General features: G+C 40.5%; 1 protein-coding gene across 3 annotated transcripts in view; it reads right to left on the bottom strand.

Annotated features, from left to right (window-relative positions):
- Positions 1–613: 613 nt before the first annotated feature.
- Positions 614–22,013, bottom strand: part of scn1lab (sodium channel, voltage-gated, type I like, alpha b) — a 40,434-nt gene continuing 19,034 nt past the window's right edge. For all 3 annotated transcript variants that reach the window (XM_063466047.1, XM_065469693.1, XM_063466046.1), the window contains 12 exons: positions 20,345–20,701; positions 19,378–19,902; positions 15,976–16,111; positions 12,783–12,937; positions 12,346–12,519; positions 11,829–11,951; positions 9,556–9,828; positions 8,368–8,421; positions 8,065–8,202; positions 6,204–6,308; positions 5,842–6,112; positions 614–5,738 (listed from right to left, as the gene is read on the bottom strand). In XM_063466047.1, the coding sequence (XP_063322117.1) occupies positions 4,546–5,738; positions 5,842–6,112; positions 6,204–6,308; positions 8,065–8,202; positions 8,368–8,421; positions 9,556–9,828; positions 11,829–11,951; positions 12,346–12,519; positions 12,783–12,937; positions 15,976–16,111; positions 19,378–19,902; positions 20,345–20,701 (3,504 nt within the window). In that variant the 3' untranslated portion in view covers positions 614–4,545. The remainder of the gene's footprint in view (positions 5,739–5,841; positions 6,113–6,203; positions 6,309–8,064; positions 8,203–8,367; positions 8,422–9,555; positions 9,829–11,828; positions 11,952–12,345; positions 12,520–12,782; positions 12,938–15,975; positions 16,112–19,377; positions 19,903–20,344; positions 20,702–22,013) is intronic.

Below are 22,013 nucleotides of genomic sequence, written 5' to 3'. Positions count from 1 at the left end.
GATTCTCAAAGAGCTATTTGGCAAAACATTTGGCATAAATCAGAATGGTGTGTGATCCTGATAAAAACTGGGGAAAATGGACAAGTGGAGGACAAAAGAAAAAGTGGCAGGCCTAAAAAAAACAAACAAAGTATCGACTACACATGAGTATCAAATAGTATCTGAAAGACGTGTCTTAAGTGAACCGGAGCCCAGAGAAGCCTAAGAGAATTCAACCCGTGCTGATGAATAAAGGTTGTCAAACTAAATAACCCTTCAAGCTCATTATAACTTGCTTACTTATTTCCAAAAATTGCTATTTTACTATCCAAATATAAAGAAATGAGTGGTGGCAAACTACCATTGCACAATACTGTATTTAATAAGTGCTTTCTAAGACTTTAAAATGTGAACTGCTATGAGAATATTTTCGGGAGTCCCAGTTGTCTACATTCAACACAGATTACTTAAGCTGAAAACAGATCGTCACCTCAGCAGCAAAGTCTCTATTTAAGCCTATTAAATATGCTGAGCCACTTAACTCTTTCCATCTTCATTCTAGCCTCCAAATGAATGTGTCGTGCATGCAAAATATGCTTCCCAAAACAGGTTTTATTTTGGAAATCTAGGTGTTTACTTTTTTAGTTGCCACATCTTTGGTTATAACAAAAAAAAAAAGTCACTTGTCACATTTTTCAAATCAATACAGTCAGGTGTAACATGTACTTGAATCACATGAATGATCCTGTTAACCTGTAAAGCAATCATACTTCAGGTTCAGATCACAGATCAAAGAGCTGATGTCACACACAAATGAGCAAACTTTTAGACCCTGAAAGAAAAGACAAAGAAGGAAGTGGAGAAAATAAACAAGCATTTACAAAAAATATGTCCTTTATTCTTTTGGCTTTGAAATTATATTACCATATGAGCGGACAGTAGTCACTTCTTGCATGCAGTTCACTAAAACACTACAAGCGCAATGAAAGATGGCTACTGATTGCTTCATGGTTTGTATCTACAGATATGGGGACCATACATGTGTTTCATCATGTGTTACAGTCATAGACAATAAAAAAGATGGACATAGCTTCCTGGTCAGAAAAAATGAAGCCAATGTGGAAGTGCCTAAAAACCTATATTCTATCTGAAGGCCACCAGATGACGATAGCTGTGGTTGCAAAAAACACTTCCTGTCCTATGAAGGGCTCTTTCTTGAGCTCTGTAAACACTTTGTCGCTGAGTTCATTATCTTAGTTACTCGATTTGGTTAAATAAAAAGGAATTAATTTGTAAAACTTGCTCATACCATGTTTCAAAAAACCTCATCAGTTAAATTGTCAATTACCAGTCAGTAGCCAATGAGCAAGCAGTTTCACAGTCAGACCCACCCGTTTGTCATCACATCCAATTTCTTGCAACCAAGGCTGCAACAGTGGAAACGTTCATCTCAAAGCTTCAAATCGCAACTTTGGAAACTGTTGAGTTGATGTCACAGTAGTTACGTCCATCTTTTATATTGTCAAAGGTTACAGTGCAGAATGAAAAAAAAAATTCTTCTAGAAAAATGTAAATCAACGTCAAAGACTGGAGAAATGCACTCATATCTACAGTGAAAATGTTATTTATAATCGATAGCATATAAGCAACCTGCAGACCCTAATGCACACAGACACACTCGCTCACATAAAGAGATAGATGCCTACATTCACGCAGTCCCTTTCTTACATAGATAAACATATACAAACATACAGACACACTCGCCCTTTGTCTCGCACACACAAATGTGACCGTCACACGTGGTATTACATAGCAGTGGGGATAAAAAGTGCTTCATCTTATACATCAAATGTGTGATGCATACTGTGAGCCCAAATATCTATAATATTTACAAACCAAACCACTACATTAAATCACACGCTCAATTTAAACATGAATGGCATACAAACATCTGTGATATTATAACCAACCTTTAATGTGATATATTGTAATGTTCTAGCTTGACAGCAGTTAGAAAGATCTTTTTGGAATATTTCATTACGTAAGGAGTTCTGGGAGGAAGTGGGATGGAGGATAAAGGGAGGACGACAAACGTATGTGAAAGACACTGCGCTGTGAGACAAGCAGGTTTGAGTGTTATTCTCAAAGACGCGTTTTGGGAAAATGTGCTTATTTTGCTTCACTGCCAGAGCCAGTGAGAAGATTATTACCACTCTTATATCTGTACATTAGCCAAATATGACGCTTGAAGCTAATTAGCTTATTTAAACCATGGAAGTTTGTTAGGGGGATTTGTAGTTTTTATTATGGAAGGACAGTGCAGACGATAAGAGAGCAGAGGAAGAGGCAGAGCAAATTACCTGGGGCAGATTCAAACCCAAGTTTTTACATTAGCATTTTGGAGACAAATTATCTGAATTTCAGGAGCGGGACCACCCCTCCAAACACGCCCCTTTCGGGTCTTATCTATTTATGACTCTCCAGTTCTACAAGCTGTTCCTTCTCGTTTTTGTGCCCCACCCTTTTTTCCAAGTCTTTCACTTCTTCACATGGGGATCTGCCAGGCCTGGGAGTCGCCGCCAGTCCCCATCGAGGCCTTCCCCAAACCGCAGCTCAATTCTTAATTAAGCCATTCGCCTTTATCTACTAAAAACGCTGCCAAACCTAAAATGAGGACGTGGGCCCAGCTAGTGAAACGACATATGGAGTTGAACCAGCGTCTCAACATGTAAGTAGGGGTAGGTGTGCGGATAGGAACTAACAGGTAGAGGAAAAGGGATAAAACCAGGACTTAACTTTATCATTTACTAATAAAGTAATATTATGGAGAGGTAAAAACAAAAACTAATGAACTGTGCTTAACTTAGCATGAAGACTGTAATCAGGGAGGTCAACAATGTCCAGTAACACTTTATGTGAAGAGGTTTGCATAAAACTAAGATGACACCCATCGTGAACACGAGGGTTCCAACTGTTGTCATTTAGAATATTTTAATCCTAACCTGACACTGACATTATTCCAGAAGCCTTTAACATTATCCAACATGAACCATTATAAAAACTATATTATAGTATTCGTCGTAAAAAAAGGGGGTAAAAAAGGGGGTAAAAAAAAGCTAATTAGCCTTATGTGCTAACATAAACTGTCATATTTGATTAGGCTTGGGATTGGCAGCTGTGAAACCATTCATAATTGTGTCAATATGTTTCCTTGACCTCCAGTGGTAAACTGGAGGTCAAGGAACTGGACTGCCCATTAAACCCTAGTCTTGGACCAAAGACACCTAAAACAATGTTAACTTTGCATTAAAATAACATACGACCAAATAAAACAAACCGTTTTCTGTGTTCCCAACCAGTGTCAATTATTATTTCAGTGCCAACCCAAGACTAATGCACACCACCTCGAATACAGTTGTACCCAAAATGCCGATCAGCACAAACTAGACAGTCACACTTGTTTAAACTACAGCAGTTAGCAGTTATAGCTATAGTGATATTTACCAATAAAGACTTTATCAATTCCATACGTGAATTTGTGTAAGGCTTCTGCTGCTATTTTATTAGTATGCTAAAATTACCTCAATTTTATATATACATACATTCTCAAACAAAAAATCTAGATGTTTGACACTTTTAGCCCGAGTCTGGCCTTCATGCTCAGTTCAGCTAACAATCCCTTGGCTCTAGCTTTATACTAAACAGATGGAAATGGGAGTGGTAGCAATTTTGTCATCAAACTCTCTATAAAAGAGCAATCAAGAGTATTTCCCAAAGAACAAGTTTCCTTTAATGCGTCTCATTCCTTTGCTTGCATACATTCAGCTTCTCTGTATTTGGAGACTTGTAATTTCTACTGAAATAGGAACAATACAGATTTCAACAATCAGTGATGGTACATCAGTAAATGCAATGTGTTTGTTCATTGCACTTTAGTGGCGTGTTCGTTATTTCAGCTTTGTATACCGTATGAACCAAGAGCATTCTGGCATTGACCCTGCACTGTACGAGTTTCAGGTGGTTGTTGTATTTTCCAGCATTGACTTAGTCTGCCCTTGGTGATTTTACAACAGTGAAAGCAGTGGACACATTCTCACGATAATGAAACAAAACAAAGTAGAAAACATTCTTTCGCATTAAAAAACAAAACTAAAAAAGGGAAAATTCACAGAAGAATGTGGAGCAATTGTTAAGTGATACAGCGATTGTTAAATTCAAGACACTGGATTTATAGTAGTAGCAGCAGCACTAGCTACAGAAAACTTAACAGTACACTCAAGTGTGTCAGTAACAACAACCAACAGGAGAATCACAAGCGTTTTGCAGAGAGGCTGTTCTGTTTCCCACTCAAACTCTGGCAGTGTCTGCTGGATAGTTTGTTTTCGTATTCCCCCATATATTGACATAACCACATTCCCATTTCATGCCTACATGGCACAGACTCCTCATGTTGGAACAATCAACACAAATGTGAATCTATATATCCCATATATATATAAGCTTTAAACAAAGTTCCCTCATGTCTCTGATGCATTCTTTTTTTGTTGTTGTTCCTTTTTAAGAAGTCTATTTCTTTCGGTCTTTCAAGTCTTTTGCTTTATTTTCTCTTTCCCTATTTTCTTTTTCATATTTGTCCTTATCTGACTTTGTCACACTGTTATATGATGGCGGGGAGGCTGTGGAGGGGGTCATGTCCATTTTCTCTGACGTGGAGTTCTCATTGAACTTGCTGATGACCATCACATCCTTGTCAGGGTCATGGATGCCCTCTTTCAACTGCTCCTTGTAGAGGGCCGAGGCCTTCTTCATGGCCAGGCGGATCATGTAGCGCCGGAAGGCTCTCTGGATGATTATAGCAGACATTTCCTCCTGTTTGCGGCGCAAGGTGGTGGTGATGGGCTCGTAAGACACCTTAGAGGGGTTGGAGGCCATAAAGCGGTCCTCCATCTGTCCGCGCAACATGTCCATTTCACCGCCTTCACCCAAAACTCTTTTAGTGAAGGCAAACAGAATATCGAGGCAGTGGATGCGCTCACTGCTCACCATGGGCAGGTCCATGGAGATGAGCTGAATCATGTTAGGCTTGGGTATGCGTAGAGGTGGATCCAGAGCATCTGCAAAGTCAGAGAGTTTGCTGTACGCCACAAACTGCGTAGCATCAGGATCAAAGCGTTCCCACACTTCATAGAACATCTCAAAGTCATCCTCGCTCAGTGGCTCGGCGCTCTCCTCAGTGGCCACGCTAAAGTTTTCCAGGATGACAGCAATGTACATGTTGACCACAATGAGAAAGCAGATGATGATGTAGCTGACAAAGAAGAAGATGCCTACTGATGGATTGCCGCAATTGCCTTTGTAGAAGTTGCCTGGGTGCTCCAGCTGGCTCTCACAGTCAGGCTCCCTCTTGTTAAGTATGGGTGCCAGCAGGCTATCCCATCCAGCTGAGGTGGTAATCTGAAACAAACAGATCATACTGTTCCCAAAGGTCTCGAAATTGAACATGTCATCGATTCCTGCCTCCCGCTTGACATAAGCAAAGTTGGACATGCCAAAAATGGCATAGATAAACATAACAAGAAAGAGGAGGAGGCCAATGTTGAACAGGGCAGGGAGTGACATCATCAAGGCAAAGAGAAGCGTCCGGATGCCCTTGGCACCTTTGATAAGGCGGAGGATTCGGCCTATCCTGGCCAATCGTATCACTCGGAACAGTGTCGGGGACACAAAGTACTTCTCGATAACTTCAGATAAAAACATGCCTGCAAAGGAAAAAGAAGCCCCATTGGATTTTTTTGTGTTGATGTACTTTTTATATTTTTTTAAACACCATCAAATGAAAAGAACTTTAGGACATCTCCTTACCTACAATCGAAAGGATCACCACCACAAAGTCAAAAATATTCCAGCCAATGGTGAAGTAATAGTGACGCAGTGAAATCATCTTGAGCACACACTCCCCAGTGAATAGCACAATGAAGACCAGATTAATCCAGGACAGGATATTGTCCATCTCTTTCGTCTGGTCATCCGTCTCTACCATCATGGTCACCATGTTAAGGCAGATGAGGATCATGATCACGATGTCAAAGGCCTGCTTTGTGATGAAGTCGAAGACACAGCCTTGAAACGCATTCTGAAAAAAAAGAGAGACAAGGAATGAAAACAAATGAGTCATTTCAGTCCGCTTGCAGTTGATTAGAAAGACCTAGGAGTCCGAGTCTCACTGTTGGTCGAGGTATAGGTTTCTGCGGCTTCTTGGACCCCAGCTTCTTCATGGCATTGTAGTATTTCTTCTGTTCTTCAGTCATGAAGATGTCCTGACCTCCCAAGTAAAGAGAGCAAAACAAAACTTGGTTATAACCAAATACTTTGAAAAAACAAACCAAAACAAAAACCCAAAATGGATCTGGTATTGATTTTCATGTTTTCTTTAAACCAGCATTCTAGTTGTTATTATTTTGGAAATTTAGCTCATTTGTGTTTTGTTTGATGATTATATTATATTTATATATTTCCTTGTTTATTGTTGCGATTCCATTTGCTGTTACATTTTGTACATCGTTTTACTCTTTCCTAAAGGCTTTAAATTTCAGCCAAAAAAAGGACTACACTCCATTAATCAAAGATATAAATTTCCCTCTCGGCATCATACACACTATACACATCCCACTCTCATTGCTGCTCACTGATTGCATACATATCTCAGGGAGTGGCTGGTGTCAGCACGGAACAACCATCTGTGTGATGCTTTGGGGCCACTGTACCACACCAGCCGATAACATGTCTCAGTCAGTCAAATCAGACCGGCCATCATGCAGAAACAGTCAATGTAGACCCATCCCCTCCCCGTCCTCTCCATCATAAATCTCTCGGGTGTTGTCAATTCTACTTGTTAGTCTGCATGGCTCAATGGAGGGCACATTTCCACACTGCATGTGCTACGACACTGCTCGTGCATACAGAAGCAGCTTTAGATGACCATTATTTTGTAGCTCACTGCTTTCTTTAACACAGCTCTGGGTCTACCTTAGCTATATTTGCCCTGCTTTGTACCCAGGCTGCGTGTGCTCTCTGCACAGTGTGGCACAGGACTGCTTCCTACTGGTGTTCCAATTTCAAGAGAAGCGACACTGTAATGCACTAAGCTATTTGTGTCAACATTAATAAAAATAGGTGGCATTGTGGCTCAAGAGAGACATGCTCTTCTATTATATTTTATCCACGATTTCGTGTTTTCTAAGAAATATTACTGCAGGGATGTATAAGTGAGTTATCTAAGAAATCTCTATATCTGCCTCAATTGAAAATGTAGCCCATATAATTTGGTCCACAAATAAACCCCACATTAGCATTTATAACATTTACTCAACAAAAATGAGACACAGAACAAAGGTGGCAGCTTGCAGTTAACTCAACAACAACATAATTAACAAGCCTGAATTCCATTGCTGCTGTAACACGAGACATTTAATAAACCCAGAAACCAAATAAATAATCCATCATTTTATTTTTGCACAGCCATGTCTAGATGTATAATATCTAGACAACATAACACAGCTGTATGCATCTATCAAATTTGATAAATCTGCAAAAACATCCCCATTTTTTACTTAAAAAAATGTTATCCACCTCCTAAAGTGATTTAAAAAGTGATTTCATACTAAACACATTTTTGGTTTTTTGAGCAAACTATAGTTTTACATTTACGCAAAAACAGAGGAACTACATGTCCAAAATCTGCTTGTAATTAATAAATTGGAGAGGAAAAGTGGAAGGAATTGTCTCTGGTGACTAAACAGTGTGAAGATTTCACTGCAGATTGACAACACAAATTAGCTAGCTAGCTGCAATTAGGAATCCTAACAAGTCATTAGAATAAAAATGGTAACTCTCTTAAGTTGAACTCTATAATGAGAATCCTTTGCTGTGTTAAGACCTAGCTAAAAAACTACAATAAATAAAGGTAATACCTTACAAATAATATAACTTAAAATGCCCGAACTGAAAGAAGCCTATAAACGTCTGTTTACATTAGCTGACAGAAACTATTAGTCAATATAACTTTTAAATAAAGATGTAACTTATCTTTTTCTTCTGCTGATTGAAGTTGTCGATAATGACACCAATGAAAAGGTTGAGTGTGAAGAAGGAGCCAAAGATGATGAAGATGACGAAGTAGAGGTACATGTACAAGTTTACTTCATAATCAGGCTGTTCTTCCAACTAGAAAAGCAAGAAAGAGCAAATTTAAAGTTATACCAGCTACCATAAAAATGTAATATACAAAGATATAATGAAAATATTAAAAATAGATTATATTAAAATATAAAAGCAAGGACTTTTCACTGTGTGGAAGCAAACCTACAACTCTTTTAAACATCTACTTACATTCCTAGAGTCCACAGCTGCATACATGATGTCCATCCAACCCTTAAATGTTGCCTAAAAGCAGGTAACAGAAGAAACAGTATTTTAGCAGGAGATGGGCAGTTTCTCTATGAGAGCTAGACAAGACTGTAGAAGTCCTTAACCCATCGTCAGGACTTGTAGGTGCTCTTTACAACCCTACAAAATGACCACAAAGCGACCTCCAGTAGAAACAAAAAAATAGACTTCATGAGGGTGGCCTTAGGGTTTGGCATCTTCTAGTGGCCCCTGTGCTCACTCTGCTTGGTACCGGAGCTCAAGTGGCACCTAAGTGCAGTGGCAAAGATGAAAACCAGCACAAAGAGATTTTATAGTGATGCCACAGTGATTCTACTTTAGAAACATGAACATGTTTGCATGACAGCAAACAGCTTCTGCCTCTAAACAGTTTCAGCAGCCTGACTGCTTGTACATTTGTTACCTGTTGAAGTTTGCACTCTTGTCCTTTTATGTAATAAAAATAAAAGTAACGTTTATAACCATGCTGTAGACTGCGCCACTGTTTTCCTCTTCTGGCACACAGACTGATATCAGCTGACTGTAGTGCAAGTGGAACTGATAAGTGGAATCGATAGGCAAGCAGACTAATAAGTCCAAGGAATGGAACTACAAGGTTAGCACAATTATTTTTCATTATACTCTCATAATGGCAATATAGGTCTACAGATTCTTTAGTCCTTTTCTCTTTATACATGGAAAGACAGGCTGTGTGCTCTCTTTGCTTTAGGATTTTGAACATATCTGTGTGTGTAGGTCATCAAATTGAGACATACCACCAAATACAAATGACCTAATCCTATTTTGACTAAGTGGTCCTGTCAAACCTCTCACCTAACCCCAAATGGTTCTGAGTTGAAGCGTGCTGGTCAGATGGTGGCTTTGTGTTTGAGTTTACATGTTTTTCTTTTCCTGCTTGTTTTTTTTCCTCAATTTGACCAGAGTAAAAACTCCCCCCTTATCTATACGAATAAGTGGATATAGCTTACGGATGGATGGCGCCAACTGCAAGATTAAAGCTAAAGACAGACTCAAATCACAAAACAGAATTGTAGAAGTCAGACAGTTTCGGCATAAATGATTCCAAATACATATGTATACTTTGACATTTCTGCTCTTTTCTTCTTAATGCCAATTGCAAGCTAAACTCACCACTTGCAACAGAGCCAGATAGCCAGCTCCCACATTGTCAAAGTTGATTTTAACATTCTTCCAGCGGGCACTGTCATTCAAGCTCAGGCAGTCAGACTTGTTGTTGACGACTTCGATAGGGAAGGGCTCATCCGTGGTGGCATTGACGCAGTAGTAGTACTTGCCCGCAAACAGGTTGACACCCATGATGCTGAAGATGAGCCAAAATATGAGGCAGACCAGCAACACATTCATGATGGAGGGGATGGCTCCCAGCAACGCATTCACCACAACCTGGGGATGTCGAAACACACAGTCTGACTCAGAACTCACCGTTTTCTCAAATCAAAGTCTGTGCTAAAGAAGGATAACTGGCCATTACAATTATCTTATCACTTAGCTGTCAGAAGCACATGTGGTCAACTGACTGGATTGAGCCAAAAAGTTTATGCTTTCAGAACAAATACCAAGACTGAATCAAAGGTTAACAGTGAAGCTGTTTTACTCAGAGCTGTATTTAATATACAGTATGTGCACACATAAAGCTCTTAACACCATACATATCTACTTAACAACATGACAGTTGGAAAGAAGAAGGTGGATAGGTGAAAAGGCTACCATTTGAAAGGTAAAAAAGCAAAACAGAAAAAAACCTTAGAGAGGCGGGATGAAGTCACAACATTTTGTTTGACTGTAAATGAAAAAAAGACACACAACAAAGAAAAAAATTACAGGTCAAAGGCACCACGCAAGCAATGCCAGAAAACAATGCCTGAGAACAGCTATATACAGCAATCCATTAACACAATGTGAAGAAAGTCATGCAGAGAGAACAATTACAGTGTCCAACTGTAAGGAAATGATACATTTACAGAAGTTTTAAAAGCATGCAGTCTTACAGGCAGGCCCCCTAAAAAGCTAAAACCTTCTTACAATACCTCTGTAAAAAAGATGTATCAAGTAACATTAAAATATTAAAATGCAAAAGTAAAAAAAATACGGGGGCATTTTCCCTTCAGCATATCTAAAAGCATATCTAACAAAAACACTGAGAATGTCTATACAGCTTCAGAGATACAGAGAACAAAAAGAATGTGATAAGAATTCACCTTTTTAAGGAAAATAAAGACGTAGGCTGAAAGTTCAAATGAGCATTTTTACATACCGTTTGCACAATAAACCTATTTAAGTTACATTGCCCAGAGTTAGATGATAGCAATGATATCACTACCAAAAGTCTTTATAAGTCTTGGTCATACTGTTTTTCTTAATGGAGGATTATCTGTGGAATGAAACTGCGTGCTCATTGGCTAATGATCTGACAAGTCATTAATCAGTGAGCACATGCTCAGAACCTGGTGGCTGTAGTTCAGGAGGTAGAGCTTCCTGTTAAAAGGGAGTTTTTCCATCCCACTGTCGCCAAAGTGCTTGCTCATAGGGGTCATATGATTGTTGGGTTTTTGTCTGTATGTATTATTGTAAGGGTCTACCCGACAATATAATGCACCTTGAGGCAACTGTTGCTGTGATTTGGCGCTGTATGAATAAATTAGAATTGAAAATTGAATTGAATAGAGCAGGTCATCTACTAATCAGAAAGTTGGTGGTTCGATCTCAGGCTGCTTTTTTAAATTTAGAGCAGGTCATCATCTTTGCATGACACAGCCAGCAGTCAGGTTGCAGTTAGGTATTTATATATTTTTAGGTTCTCAGACAAATCAAGCCAGAATTCACGGCCTAAATTTTCTTTATAAAAGTAGAGACTTCTTAGTCTTGTTAGTAGAAACAACACGAAGCAACCATAGAGGAAAGCTCAGCTTGGGGTCGTGACATACCCCTGTACTCAGTGATAGAAAGTTTGAAAGTAGCCAATCCAAGAGCATTATTCATCTCTGGCAGACGCAGTCCAGTATTCCAGAATCATAACATTTTACTGCCCGTAGCTCTCTCACGTATTTCAGGCATATTTAGGGTTTAAACTATAAAAAATAGGGATTTATATGCATGTCAAAAATGTGTGTTTTTAACAATTTGCAGGTGCTCAAGGAGGATAACCCTCCAAATTTTGGGCGTCGACTGTACTAACTAACAAGAGAGTGGTATTTTTTTCCCTTAACTATTGGTACATAAACAGATAAAAGTAAAACTGAATTCCATCATATTTTCCAATTTAACTAAATATCTGAAACCTAGACATTTTGAAGCATATGAAAGATGTAATTGGTTGGTGTGAGAATTGATTTTAATTCTTTTTTTTTCAGCTTGCCCACAAACAGTATTCCTGCTGTTCTTACCCTCATGCCCTCAAACCGAGACAGGGCCCTCAGGGGCCGTAGAGCTCGCAGTGTCCTCAGAGATTTGATGGCGCTAAGCTCAGAGTAGCCCAGAGCATTTGCTACCAGGCTGACCAAGGACACCTGAGAGGAGATAATATCAGATAAGCAGGGTGAAGGGTGAGAAATGAAATGATTTCACTTGCTCTGTGCCATAATGAGTGTTAGAAAAACAAACAACTTCAAGTAAAGAAATGACAGAACAATAAGTTAACTACAATTATGTCAGCATGGCAGTTATTAAAGTTACTTTTCTTTCTTGTCAAATGTTTAATGAGCTGGCTTAGGTTATCATAAAGAATGGAGGGAAGAAGATTCAGCTGACTTTGCTAACTTAAGTCTTGGTGTGGGCCATGGTAGTGGTCTGTTCCGGTTACCAGTCCATATGCTAAGTTAAGGTGCTTTCTGGTTCTATCGTCTCATTGTACACCAGATTGGAGACTTAATTTTAATAAGAGCGAACACTGAATATACTTACGTCTACAATTAAGAAGTCCAGCCAGCACCAGGCATTGGTGAAGTACTTGACAAAGCCATATGCCACCCACTTTAACAGCATTTCAAGGATGAAGACGTAAGTGAACACTTTGTCTGCGTACTCTAGCACGGTTTTGATGGTCCGCCGCTGCTCGATGTAAATGTCCTCAAACGCCTGTGCAGCATGGAATATTTTATAGAAACTTTAGATAGAAATAGTGAAGTGTGAAATAAGTGATTCATCAAAGATCTATTCAGAATGTTAACAGGTACAGTAACTGCTTAGAGAACTGAAGCTGTCCTAAATGTGGTGCTTTCAGACTGTGAAATAAAAACAGAAAGTATATAAAAGCAAGCCAAATGAGTGCAGTGAAGAACAAACTCTGTTCATAAGAAAGACTCCAGCAGTGTTTATCAAGACGTCTAACACCCACTCACCAGTGCTCCACTGCTCAGCAGAATCATGAATATGATGAAGGATTCAAACCAGTTATGCTCTACTATGATAAAGCAGGTTTTCCTGAGTGTCCACCAGCTCTTAAACTTGTCTCCCTCCTCACTGATCTGGCAGCACTGGAACCTGCGCACACAGCCTGCAGGCACAGAGAAAACAGAATGAGAAATGAAACCCAGGGATCAAAACTCCATGGTGAATCAACACATAAACACGGCCCCACTGGATGACATATTGCGGGACTGCTTTCTGTTATCCAGATAAGTTATATGAATACGAACTGCATGCCTTAATACGGTAAAGGTTGTTGCTAACATTTTAGCCAACAAAATCCCAGAATAAACTGAATTTTCACTGCTGTTACAATAATTGAGTCTTTTGTTGTTATTTCACATAACACCGCTTCTGTCCTTTTCATGACTTCTTGACGTTTCATTGTGATCAGGGTCGACCCTCCCCCCACACACTGTTTTTATTGAAGAATTTTCATATTCTGTGATTGACTGCAATAAGTTGTGGTGACCAAATGGTTGTCCAGGGGTTGAGGGTGTTGTATTCTGTTGTATTTGTATTGTGTTGTATTTCTGGGTGCTACTTTGATTGCAAAGCTGTTGCTCAGATTAGCTGGTGAGAGGCAACCAGTTTCCAAACATTTAGGTCTGACTCGGACCGACTGGATTCACTTTCACACAGATTGGAGTCAGTTTGTGCCAATAAGTCCATATTATTGGCACAGTAAGTCGTTGGAGTCGTCCATCCAACTCAAATAGTTGTCAACTGGTTGTACAGTCGTAGCCAAAAGTTTTGAGAATTACACAAATATTGGAAATTGGAAAAGTTGCTGCTTAAGTTTGTATAATAGCAATTTGCATATACTCCAGAATGTTATGAAGAGTGATCAGATGAATTGCATAGTCCTTCTTTGCCATGAAAATTAACTTAATCCCAAAAAAACCTTTCCACTGCATTTCATTGCTGTCATTAAAGGACCTGCCGAGATCATTTCAGTAATCGTCTTGTTAACTCAGGTGAGAATGTTGATGAGCACAAGGCTGGAGATCATTATGTCAGGCTGATTGGGTTAGAATGGCAGATTTGACATGTTAAAAAGAGAGTGATGCTTGAAATCATTGTTCTTCCATTGTTAACCATGGTGACCTGCAAAGAAACGCGTGCAGCCATCATTGCGTTGCATAAAAATGGCATCACAGGCAAGGATATTGTGGCTACTAAGATTGCACCTAAATCAACAATTTATAGGATCATCAAGAACTTTAAGGAAAGAGGTTCAATTCTTGTTAAGAAGGCTTCAGGGCGTCCAAGAAAGTCCAGCAAGCGTCAGGATCGTCTCCTAAAGAGGATTCAGCTGCTGGATCGAAGTGCCACCAGTGCAGAGCGTGCTCAGGAATGGCAGGTGTGAGCGCATCTGCACACACAGTGAGGCGAAGACTGTTGGAAGATGCCTGGTGTCAACAAGGACAGCAAAGAAGCCACTTCTCTCCAAAAAAACCCATCAGGGACAGATTGATCTTCTGCAGAAAGTATGGTGAATGGACTGCTGAGGACTGGGGCAAAGTCATATTCTTCAATGAAGCCTCTTTCCGATTGTTTGGGGCATCTGGAAAAAGTGTTGTCCGGAGAAGAAAAGGTGAGCGCTACCATCAGTCCTGTGTCATGCCAACAGTAAAGCATCCTGAGACCATTCATGTGTGGCCTGGAAACTCTATTTGTGTCATTTTCAAAAATTTTGGCCACGACTGTGTACTTATACGAAAGCAAGGTTGCACTTATGTCACCTCACAGTTTAACAGCAATCGCTATCCTGTAGCAACTACATCACTATTTGTGGAGGAATTTTGGGAAATCTATTTCAGACCTATGATGTTCTGGCTCGATTCTCAATGTAAGTAGTGAATGGGATTTTTTATGTATGCAGATGGCAACAGCGAACGTAGAAGATGCTGTTTAGTAGCTGGGACCAAAGAAGAGCTTTGATTTAATCACTTTTTGATCCAACTGAAAGTGTTAACAAAATTACCCACAAGAAATCAGTCAGCTTTTTTTGTTTGAGGGGTTTTATTTTGTAAATAACCTTAAAGTGACTGGAATAAATATCCAAACATCCAGAAATGTCCTAATGTCGTTAATTATTGATTTCAATCATTTTTTTAATGCAAAAACTGATAAACCAACCAAGCTTACTGCTCTAGATCTGTGAGCCATGCTTCACTGCAAACTATTAAAGTGGAGTGATTAAAATCAAAGTCAAATGTTAAGCATGCCTGTTTAGCTCACAACCTGAGTAGGCAACCAGATGCCACAAGGCTGAACGCAGTGGCCCAGGGTTGGTTCTGACCCAAGGCCCTTTGCTGTACGTCTTCTCCCACACACTCTCTGCTTTCCTGTCTCTCTTCTATGCTATCTAATGAACATGCAAAAGCTTAAAAAAAATCGGAAAAAAAAAATCAAAGGAGCCCACAAAACTTTCAGGCAGCATACAGAATCCACTGAAAGTTAAAATATGATTGCTCACTGAAAGGGTCTTAATATTCTATTTGACATATTAGTAACATAGAATAGCGTTAAAATATGTTGTTCTTTGTTGTTAATCAATTCGGGGTCTTATGCTTTCATCTGCTGCTATGTTTTATGCACACACATAATGCAAGTCATAATATATTGCTTACATCTGCATATTCACGATTGTACTGGAGGTGGCTCCAGTAGTGGTTTACACACCTAACAAGCAAAATATCTCTGCCTCGATCCCAGGAGGAGACACAAATCCCCTGGGGCTCTGTCAGGAAGGCCATGAGACATAAAAATCTCCCAAATTAAATATGCGGAGCTACCCGCTGTAGTGACCCCTTTATGAACAGCAGAGCTGCTGAAAGTAGCTTTAATGGTACTAAAGGTATGTCAGATAAAATGTCAGGTTACATTACAAAACAACAGAACCCCACAGACCACATTTTTATCTGTTCCGCTGAGCATTTGAATTCACTGTCACTCAGTTGTTAGTCAGACAGACCTGTGCTAAGCACAAGCAGTTAATGCGATTTACTCCAAGTCTTGAAATGTGCTCTGGAAGTGTTTTGTCTCCCCATCTTCCTCGCTCTGGTCCACGTTCCCACTTTCCATCATCATCCCTGCCTATCACCCTTGCATCCCACTTACCCTCTGTAAAGCAGGCTTCTGGGTCCAGTGACTCCTCGGGTTCCAGCTCCACTGAATCAACCCCATCTCCAGGGGGGCGGATATCGACTGTGCTCCCCTCCGATGAGCTCAGTGGCTGGGGCTCTGCGTCGAGCTTCTGCATGGACGAGGAAGGACACGAGAGGACAAAGTCACACTACAATGCATCACACTGAAGTCCCTTGGTTATAGGAGCCAACCTTCTGAGCTGGTTATCATTGTGATTCTCCAGTCACATGTACCCCAGTGCCACGATTGTATACCATAGTGTGAGGACTAGGCACTGTAATAGCTCACAGAGTTGGGCTCTTTAAAGTCATTGTATCATCATCATCACATGCAGCATCGATCAAATGTACCTACAGGCTTAGGAATTAGATTTATCTGATGGCTCAAATCAGATTATGTGGCATGGGGAAGTTGGCGTTATGGAAATGCACTGTGGGTACGTTTGATGTGACCTCAGTTCGAGGAATAGTTCATGCAGTATTCCAGTGCATTATCAATCCAAGCCTGAAATAGTACCAAGCAGAACGTGTGCTCCAGTGTTTTCATGTCCACTGAAACTGACTCAAAATCAATTTGTTAAAGATATTTATCCCATTTCTTTTCTAAAAATTATAATCTGAAATTCTTTTCCCACCCTCAATCCTAGAATCCACCCCCAGAACTGCCGTTGAAAATTTTCCTCAGTGACATGAAAACACCATTTATTTCCATTCCTTGAAAGCAGTGTACAAGCTCCTTCTGTTTGTGTTGAAGTAGACGGAGAACCACATTAGCTTACCAGCAAAAACCAGTACTGTGCACTGTTTATAAGACAGCATGTGGTCTGGCAGGTATTTTTTGGGTTCCCATTTGTAAAACATCCGGAATTAGCATCCACACATACCCAGAAACATCCAGGACTAAGATTTTTGTCCTCCACCTCAACCTTCTCTCTGCCCTCCTTACCGTGAATTATGCACACTGCTAACGCTTTTCTAAAACCCTCACATGCAGTGATGTCCATTACAAAATCATCTGCATATAGTGAGACTTTTTGGGTGACGCAAGGCTTCCTGTCTGTTTTCTTTGGGCAGAGATGGTGTTGTTTCCTCATGTCGGTCTGACAGTGCAGCAGCCCTGATTGCCGTGGGACCCAGCTAATACGGCATGGGAATGATGGAAGCATGCTGCTTGCAAGTGTTTTCTGGAAGGGTGGTTTCCTCCCGCTCTATTTCTCACCTTTAATAAGAAACCCATGTTACCTCTTCTGGATGTCAACTACATACAAGGCTTTTAGTCTTAACCTAACATATTTTTTTCAGGATAATAACTGGTAGACTTAATCATCAGGTGATGAAATATTTGCAGTGTAACAAAAGTCGATAACACAGGGACAGAAGCGCCAACAACAGAGGTGGCTTCTTAAGCATGTATGGGCCAATTTCATATATAAAGCATTTGCCCTCATTTACATAACTCTGATTCAGTATAACCAGCCATGTGTTACCTGTTTTACCACCCTGCAAAAGTCATCATTTACACATCAGCATTTCTTTATTTTCTTCTTGGAAAGAATTCTGTTAAGAATCTTTCATCATTCCGCTATTATTCAAGTAAGACACAAAAAACAAGTTTTTCATGTATATATGCATGGGCTATGAACCAGACAAATGAATTTTGTCCAGCTAAAGCAAAATTCATTCCCCCATTCCATCTTTTTCCCCCTTACTCCTCTTCATTCTCCTCTTCCTCTCTTCCTTCATTCTCAAGCTCGGAGTGTTTGATGCCAATCAAGTCCCAAAACCAAGTCAAAAACCAAGCAATGAAATCAAAAGCAAACGTCATGTTAGATGAGTTTATCTATCAATGGAAAAAGAGGTGGTGTTGCTCATTCTTAATGGTTTGGAACTGCAATACAGCCTGATGCTCAGAGATAAATTATGAAAGGGGCGGGTGGGGTAGGGGGGGTTACAGAAGGACTCAGAGGTTACAGCAGTGAGTGTCCTGCTGTTTGGGAAAGGGAGGGGATAAAGCAAAGAAGGAGGGGTAGGGTGGGGTAGGGGAACGGAGGGCAGACCAGGCAAAGAACGAAAATGGGCAATCCATTGAAGGTATGACAAAAAAGTGTGTTGTTTGTCTGTAAATGGCATAGGCAGTCCTCATGGTTAGTGCTATGGTACAATAAAGAGGTCTTACAATTCTCCTCTCACTGAAAACCTTGAGAGCGCCTGTGACACCGCTGCAATAACAAACGGGGGGTTAAACAAAGTAAGTCATACACACCAAAAGCTAACATACAACCTCAAATCTGTTTTCACTGGTCAGGCCACAACACACAACAGGGGGACCACCTATCCTCAGAGAATATGACTTTAGCTGTCCCCAAATACACATTTCCTAACAGCAATGCAAAAACAGTGGGTTGACACGTCTCACACAACACATACACAATAAGAACATACACCAACTCCTCACCTGTGTAGCTCCTAATGTTTAAATTGATCTTTACTATAATTTGAGTTTATGACATTAAATATTATGACAACACAGCATCTTTTGCTGCATGAATATAATGGCTCACCAACTACTCGATACAGGGTTTAAAGATCACCATTGCCTGATTCATATATGGATGATGAGGTGCCGTGGACATAATATAGTGGACATAGACATAAATAGTTTTCTGGGTTGTTTTGAATCACAGATAATTGGCACCACACCCACAGTAACAGGTTGACATCACCAGGGAGCACAGTCTCAGTGCTCTGTCAGCCTGGCAAAGCTCAAGAGCAAATGTAGCTGCTGCTCTACTAGAATAGGCAATGAATTAGAGAAAAAAACATGTCTTAAGGGTGAGGTAACTCGTTTTGTTTAAACATTTTATTAATGTCCAGACGCACGCTGATAGAGCAACATCTCTACATTTCTAATAATACGGCTGCTTCATTAAGTCTTTCTCCACACAGGCACACATGTCCCCTAAAGAAAACAAGAAATTAAGCAAGTCTACATGAAATACTACAGAGACACATAGCCTTATGTATACGGTCAAAGTTAAACTGTTTCATTGGTCAAAATACAAATGTGAGTCATTATTTGTAACGTTGTATCTTATTCTACTGCCAAGAGCTGCAGGTCTGACTAAAATCTCGAGCAGATTTCGTCAGCAACACGGCATGATGCATGTACAAATGAGTCAGCAGGTGTGTTATTTAAAAACTGCTTGACTGTCTGGAAATTTTCTCAAAAGGCAATCTCTTGACTTATTCATATACTGATTGACTTCTATTGGGTGTTAAGTTTACACATAAAGGAGCTAATCAAATACAAAAGCTGTGTCATTCAAGAGATTTCTGTTAATCTGACATACTGCAGTCACTTCATTTTTCATCTTACCTCTTTGCTGCCCTCCACGTCAGATGAGTCGCTACTGAAATCTTCTGTGTTTAGGTTCTCAAAGTCTGACTCGCCCACAGCAATAGGCACCGTGACTGTCAGGCTGGGGTTATGAATAAATGACATGTAGTCACAGTCCTCAACTGGGTATTTTCCCGTACTGTCCCCTCCTACACTGACCCCAACCACCAGCCCTCCTGGTCGTCCGTTGCCCTCCCTCATGTACACCCCACTGGGGTCTTTGGTGATTTCCACTGTTGTGTGATTGGAAATGCAGTTGCCCTTGCCATTGCTGTGCAGTTCATCCAGGGGTTTGCTTTCCTCAGCTAGACCAGAGCCCTTTCCGCCCCTGCCAAAGCACAAGCTCTGGAGGAACTGCCGCACTGAGTTTTTGACAAATGCGATGCCCCGCTGGATCCTGCCCACAGCAATTTGCAGGTTGTTCATCTCGCTGTCCTCATCGGTTGCCGCCAGGTTGTCGGCACTGAATGAACTCAGTAGGAGAGCCAGGAAGAGATTTAGAACCTAGGCAAGAGTCATGGCAGGAAAACATAAAAACTCTATTTTATACAGATTTAACTCTTTGCCCTATGAAGTCGACATTTGATAAACACTCTACAGCTACGTGCACCCCGGAAATGATTTGCAGCAACCTGGCGACTAGATACCATAGAAAGCGAATGATGTTTAGAGATAAACTTCCTAAAAAGAAACTTGCTCAAGTTACAAGCGAGCACCTGAAGCAACGACCAATTAGAGTGAAGAATACAGCTAACTGATATATGACCTGGTAGTAAATATGTTAGCTCACCTAGGTAACTGGAGCATAGAATAGAACAAGAATAGAACAAGCAACCAGATTCATTAGATTCAACAACATGTGCCACGAGCAGATCGCTTCCAGTGTGTACGTAGCTTAATGGCTGTCCAAAGGTGAAAAACTTAAAAGAAAATATTGAGCCCATACCACCAGGTTTCCAATGACCATGACCATCATGAAGACGATAAGACACATAGTCTGTCCTGCCACCTCCATGCAGTCCCACATGGTCTCAATCCACTCTCCGCACAGCACCCGGAACACGATAAGGAAGGAGTGGAAGAAATCGTGCATGTGCCAGCGGGGCAACGTGCAGTCCTCTGAAATCTTACACACGCACTCCTTGTAGTTTTTCCCAAACAGCTGCATGCCCACCACAGCGAAGATGAACACGATGATGGCCAGCACCAGAGTCAGATTTCCTAGAGCACCCACAGAGTTACCGATGATCTTGATGAGCATGTTCAAAGTGGGCCAAGACTTGGCTAGTTTGAAGACTCTCAGCTGTTTGAGGAAAAGAAATTAGTGTGTCAAATCTTCTGAATTCAGATGCCTGTCTAGGAATACGGAATATATTTAGGAATTTAAAATAGTTTTGTGAGATATATATATATATATAGACTCTTTTCTGCTTTTTCTGCTTGTATGAATGGGTGAATGAGGCAAGTTGTATCAAGTGCTTTGAGTGCTCAGGTAGAGTAGAAAAGCACTATATAAGAACCAGTCCATTTACCACTACCATCTACTTTTCACGTGATTCATTGTACACATTTTCCTGATTGAGTTTAGTCACACAGCCCTAAAGACCGATCAGTGATCATCTGGCAACCACCGGTCACAAGAGAAATGTATTCCCTGACCAGTCACAAATGTTTACGCAGGAGTGTGCTAGAAGTCTCTCTGAAACTGGTTGCTAGAGCCACATTAATGCTGGTCAGTGACTGGTCAGCGACCCCTGATTACCCGCTAGGTAAAAATATGTATTCTGTGAATGGCTGTCAAGTAGTTTCTACAGGCTGCTGGCAGTTGCTAGTGTGACACTGGTCGAAAGTGGTATTGGTTATTGCACTATAGAAAATGCCAATCTCTCTGCAACTTTTGCAAACTACCCATCAAGCGATAGTGATACTGTGAGAAGTGGGACGCCAACCTGAAGTTGAGCACATTTGCCTTCAAAGAAAAAGTTGTATCTCTTGAAATGTGTTGGTAGCAATGGTAAGGAACAACTGTTCTCCACTTCCAGATTGCATGATGGTACTTACAGTTTCACTACAGCTCGGAGAATAAAATGACATGTATTTTTATTTTATTTTAAGACAGTGTCTTGGGCAACCACAGCAATCTGCTCGCAGCCAAAGCATTCACAAGAAGGTTTTTAGAGCAACACCCTATTTGCAGCAGATTTCACCTGGTGACAGCCAGCAATGACTTACCAACTGGCTAGGAATGCACATTTGTAGTGACCGTGGGTTATGAGAAGTCGCCAACCAGTATCTTAGCCTGTGTGTCTGAGGCCTTGAGACATGCAGTGGCCTCAGTTTCTCAGAGAGATCCACTGCTTTCTTAGTGAAAATCCTCAGCTCAATATGAAGTCTGCAAACCAATGGGTGGCCATGTCCATGTTTCATATGCAATCCTCATTTTGAGTGAGACAAGTTGTTTTTGTGCTTCTAATTACTTCTTGTCTTTTGCCACATATTACATGAACAGATCTGTTTTTTTAATAACTTTAATAATCTACTGAAACTACAATCCAAAAACAAGCATGTTAGGCTAAGTGGTCATTTGAAATTTCAGTGGGAATGGATGTGAGGCA

This window comes from Pelmatolapia mariae, linkage group LG23 (assembly GCF_036321145.2).
Source record: "Pelmatolapia mariae isolate MD_Pm_ZW linkage group LG23, Pm_UMD_F_2, whole genome shotgun sequence".
NCBI classification, from domain to species: domain Eukaryota; kingdom Metazoa; phylum Chordata; class Actinopteri; order Cichliformes; family Cichlidae; genus Pelmatolapia; species Pelmatolapia mariae.
This window is presented reverse-complemented; position numbering and strand designations above follow the sequence as displayed.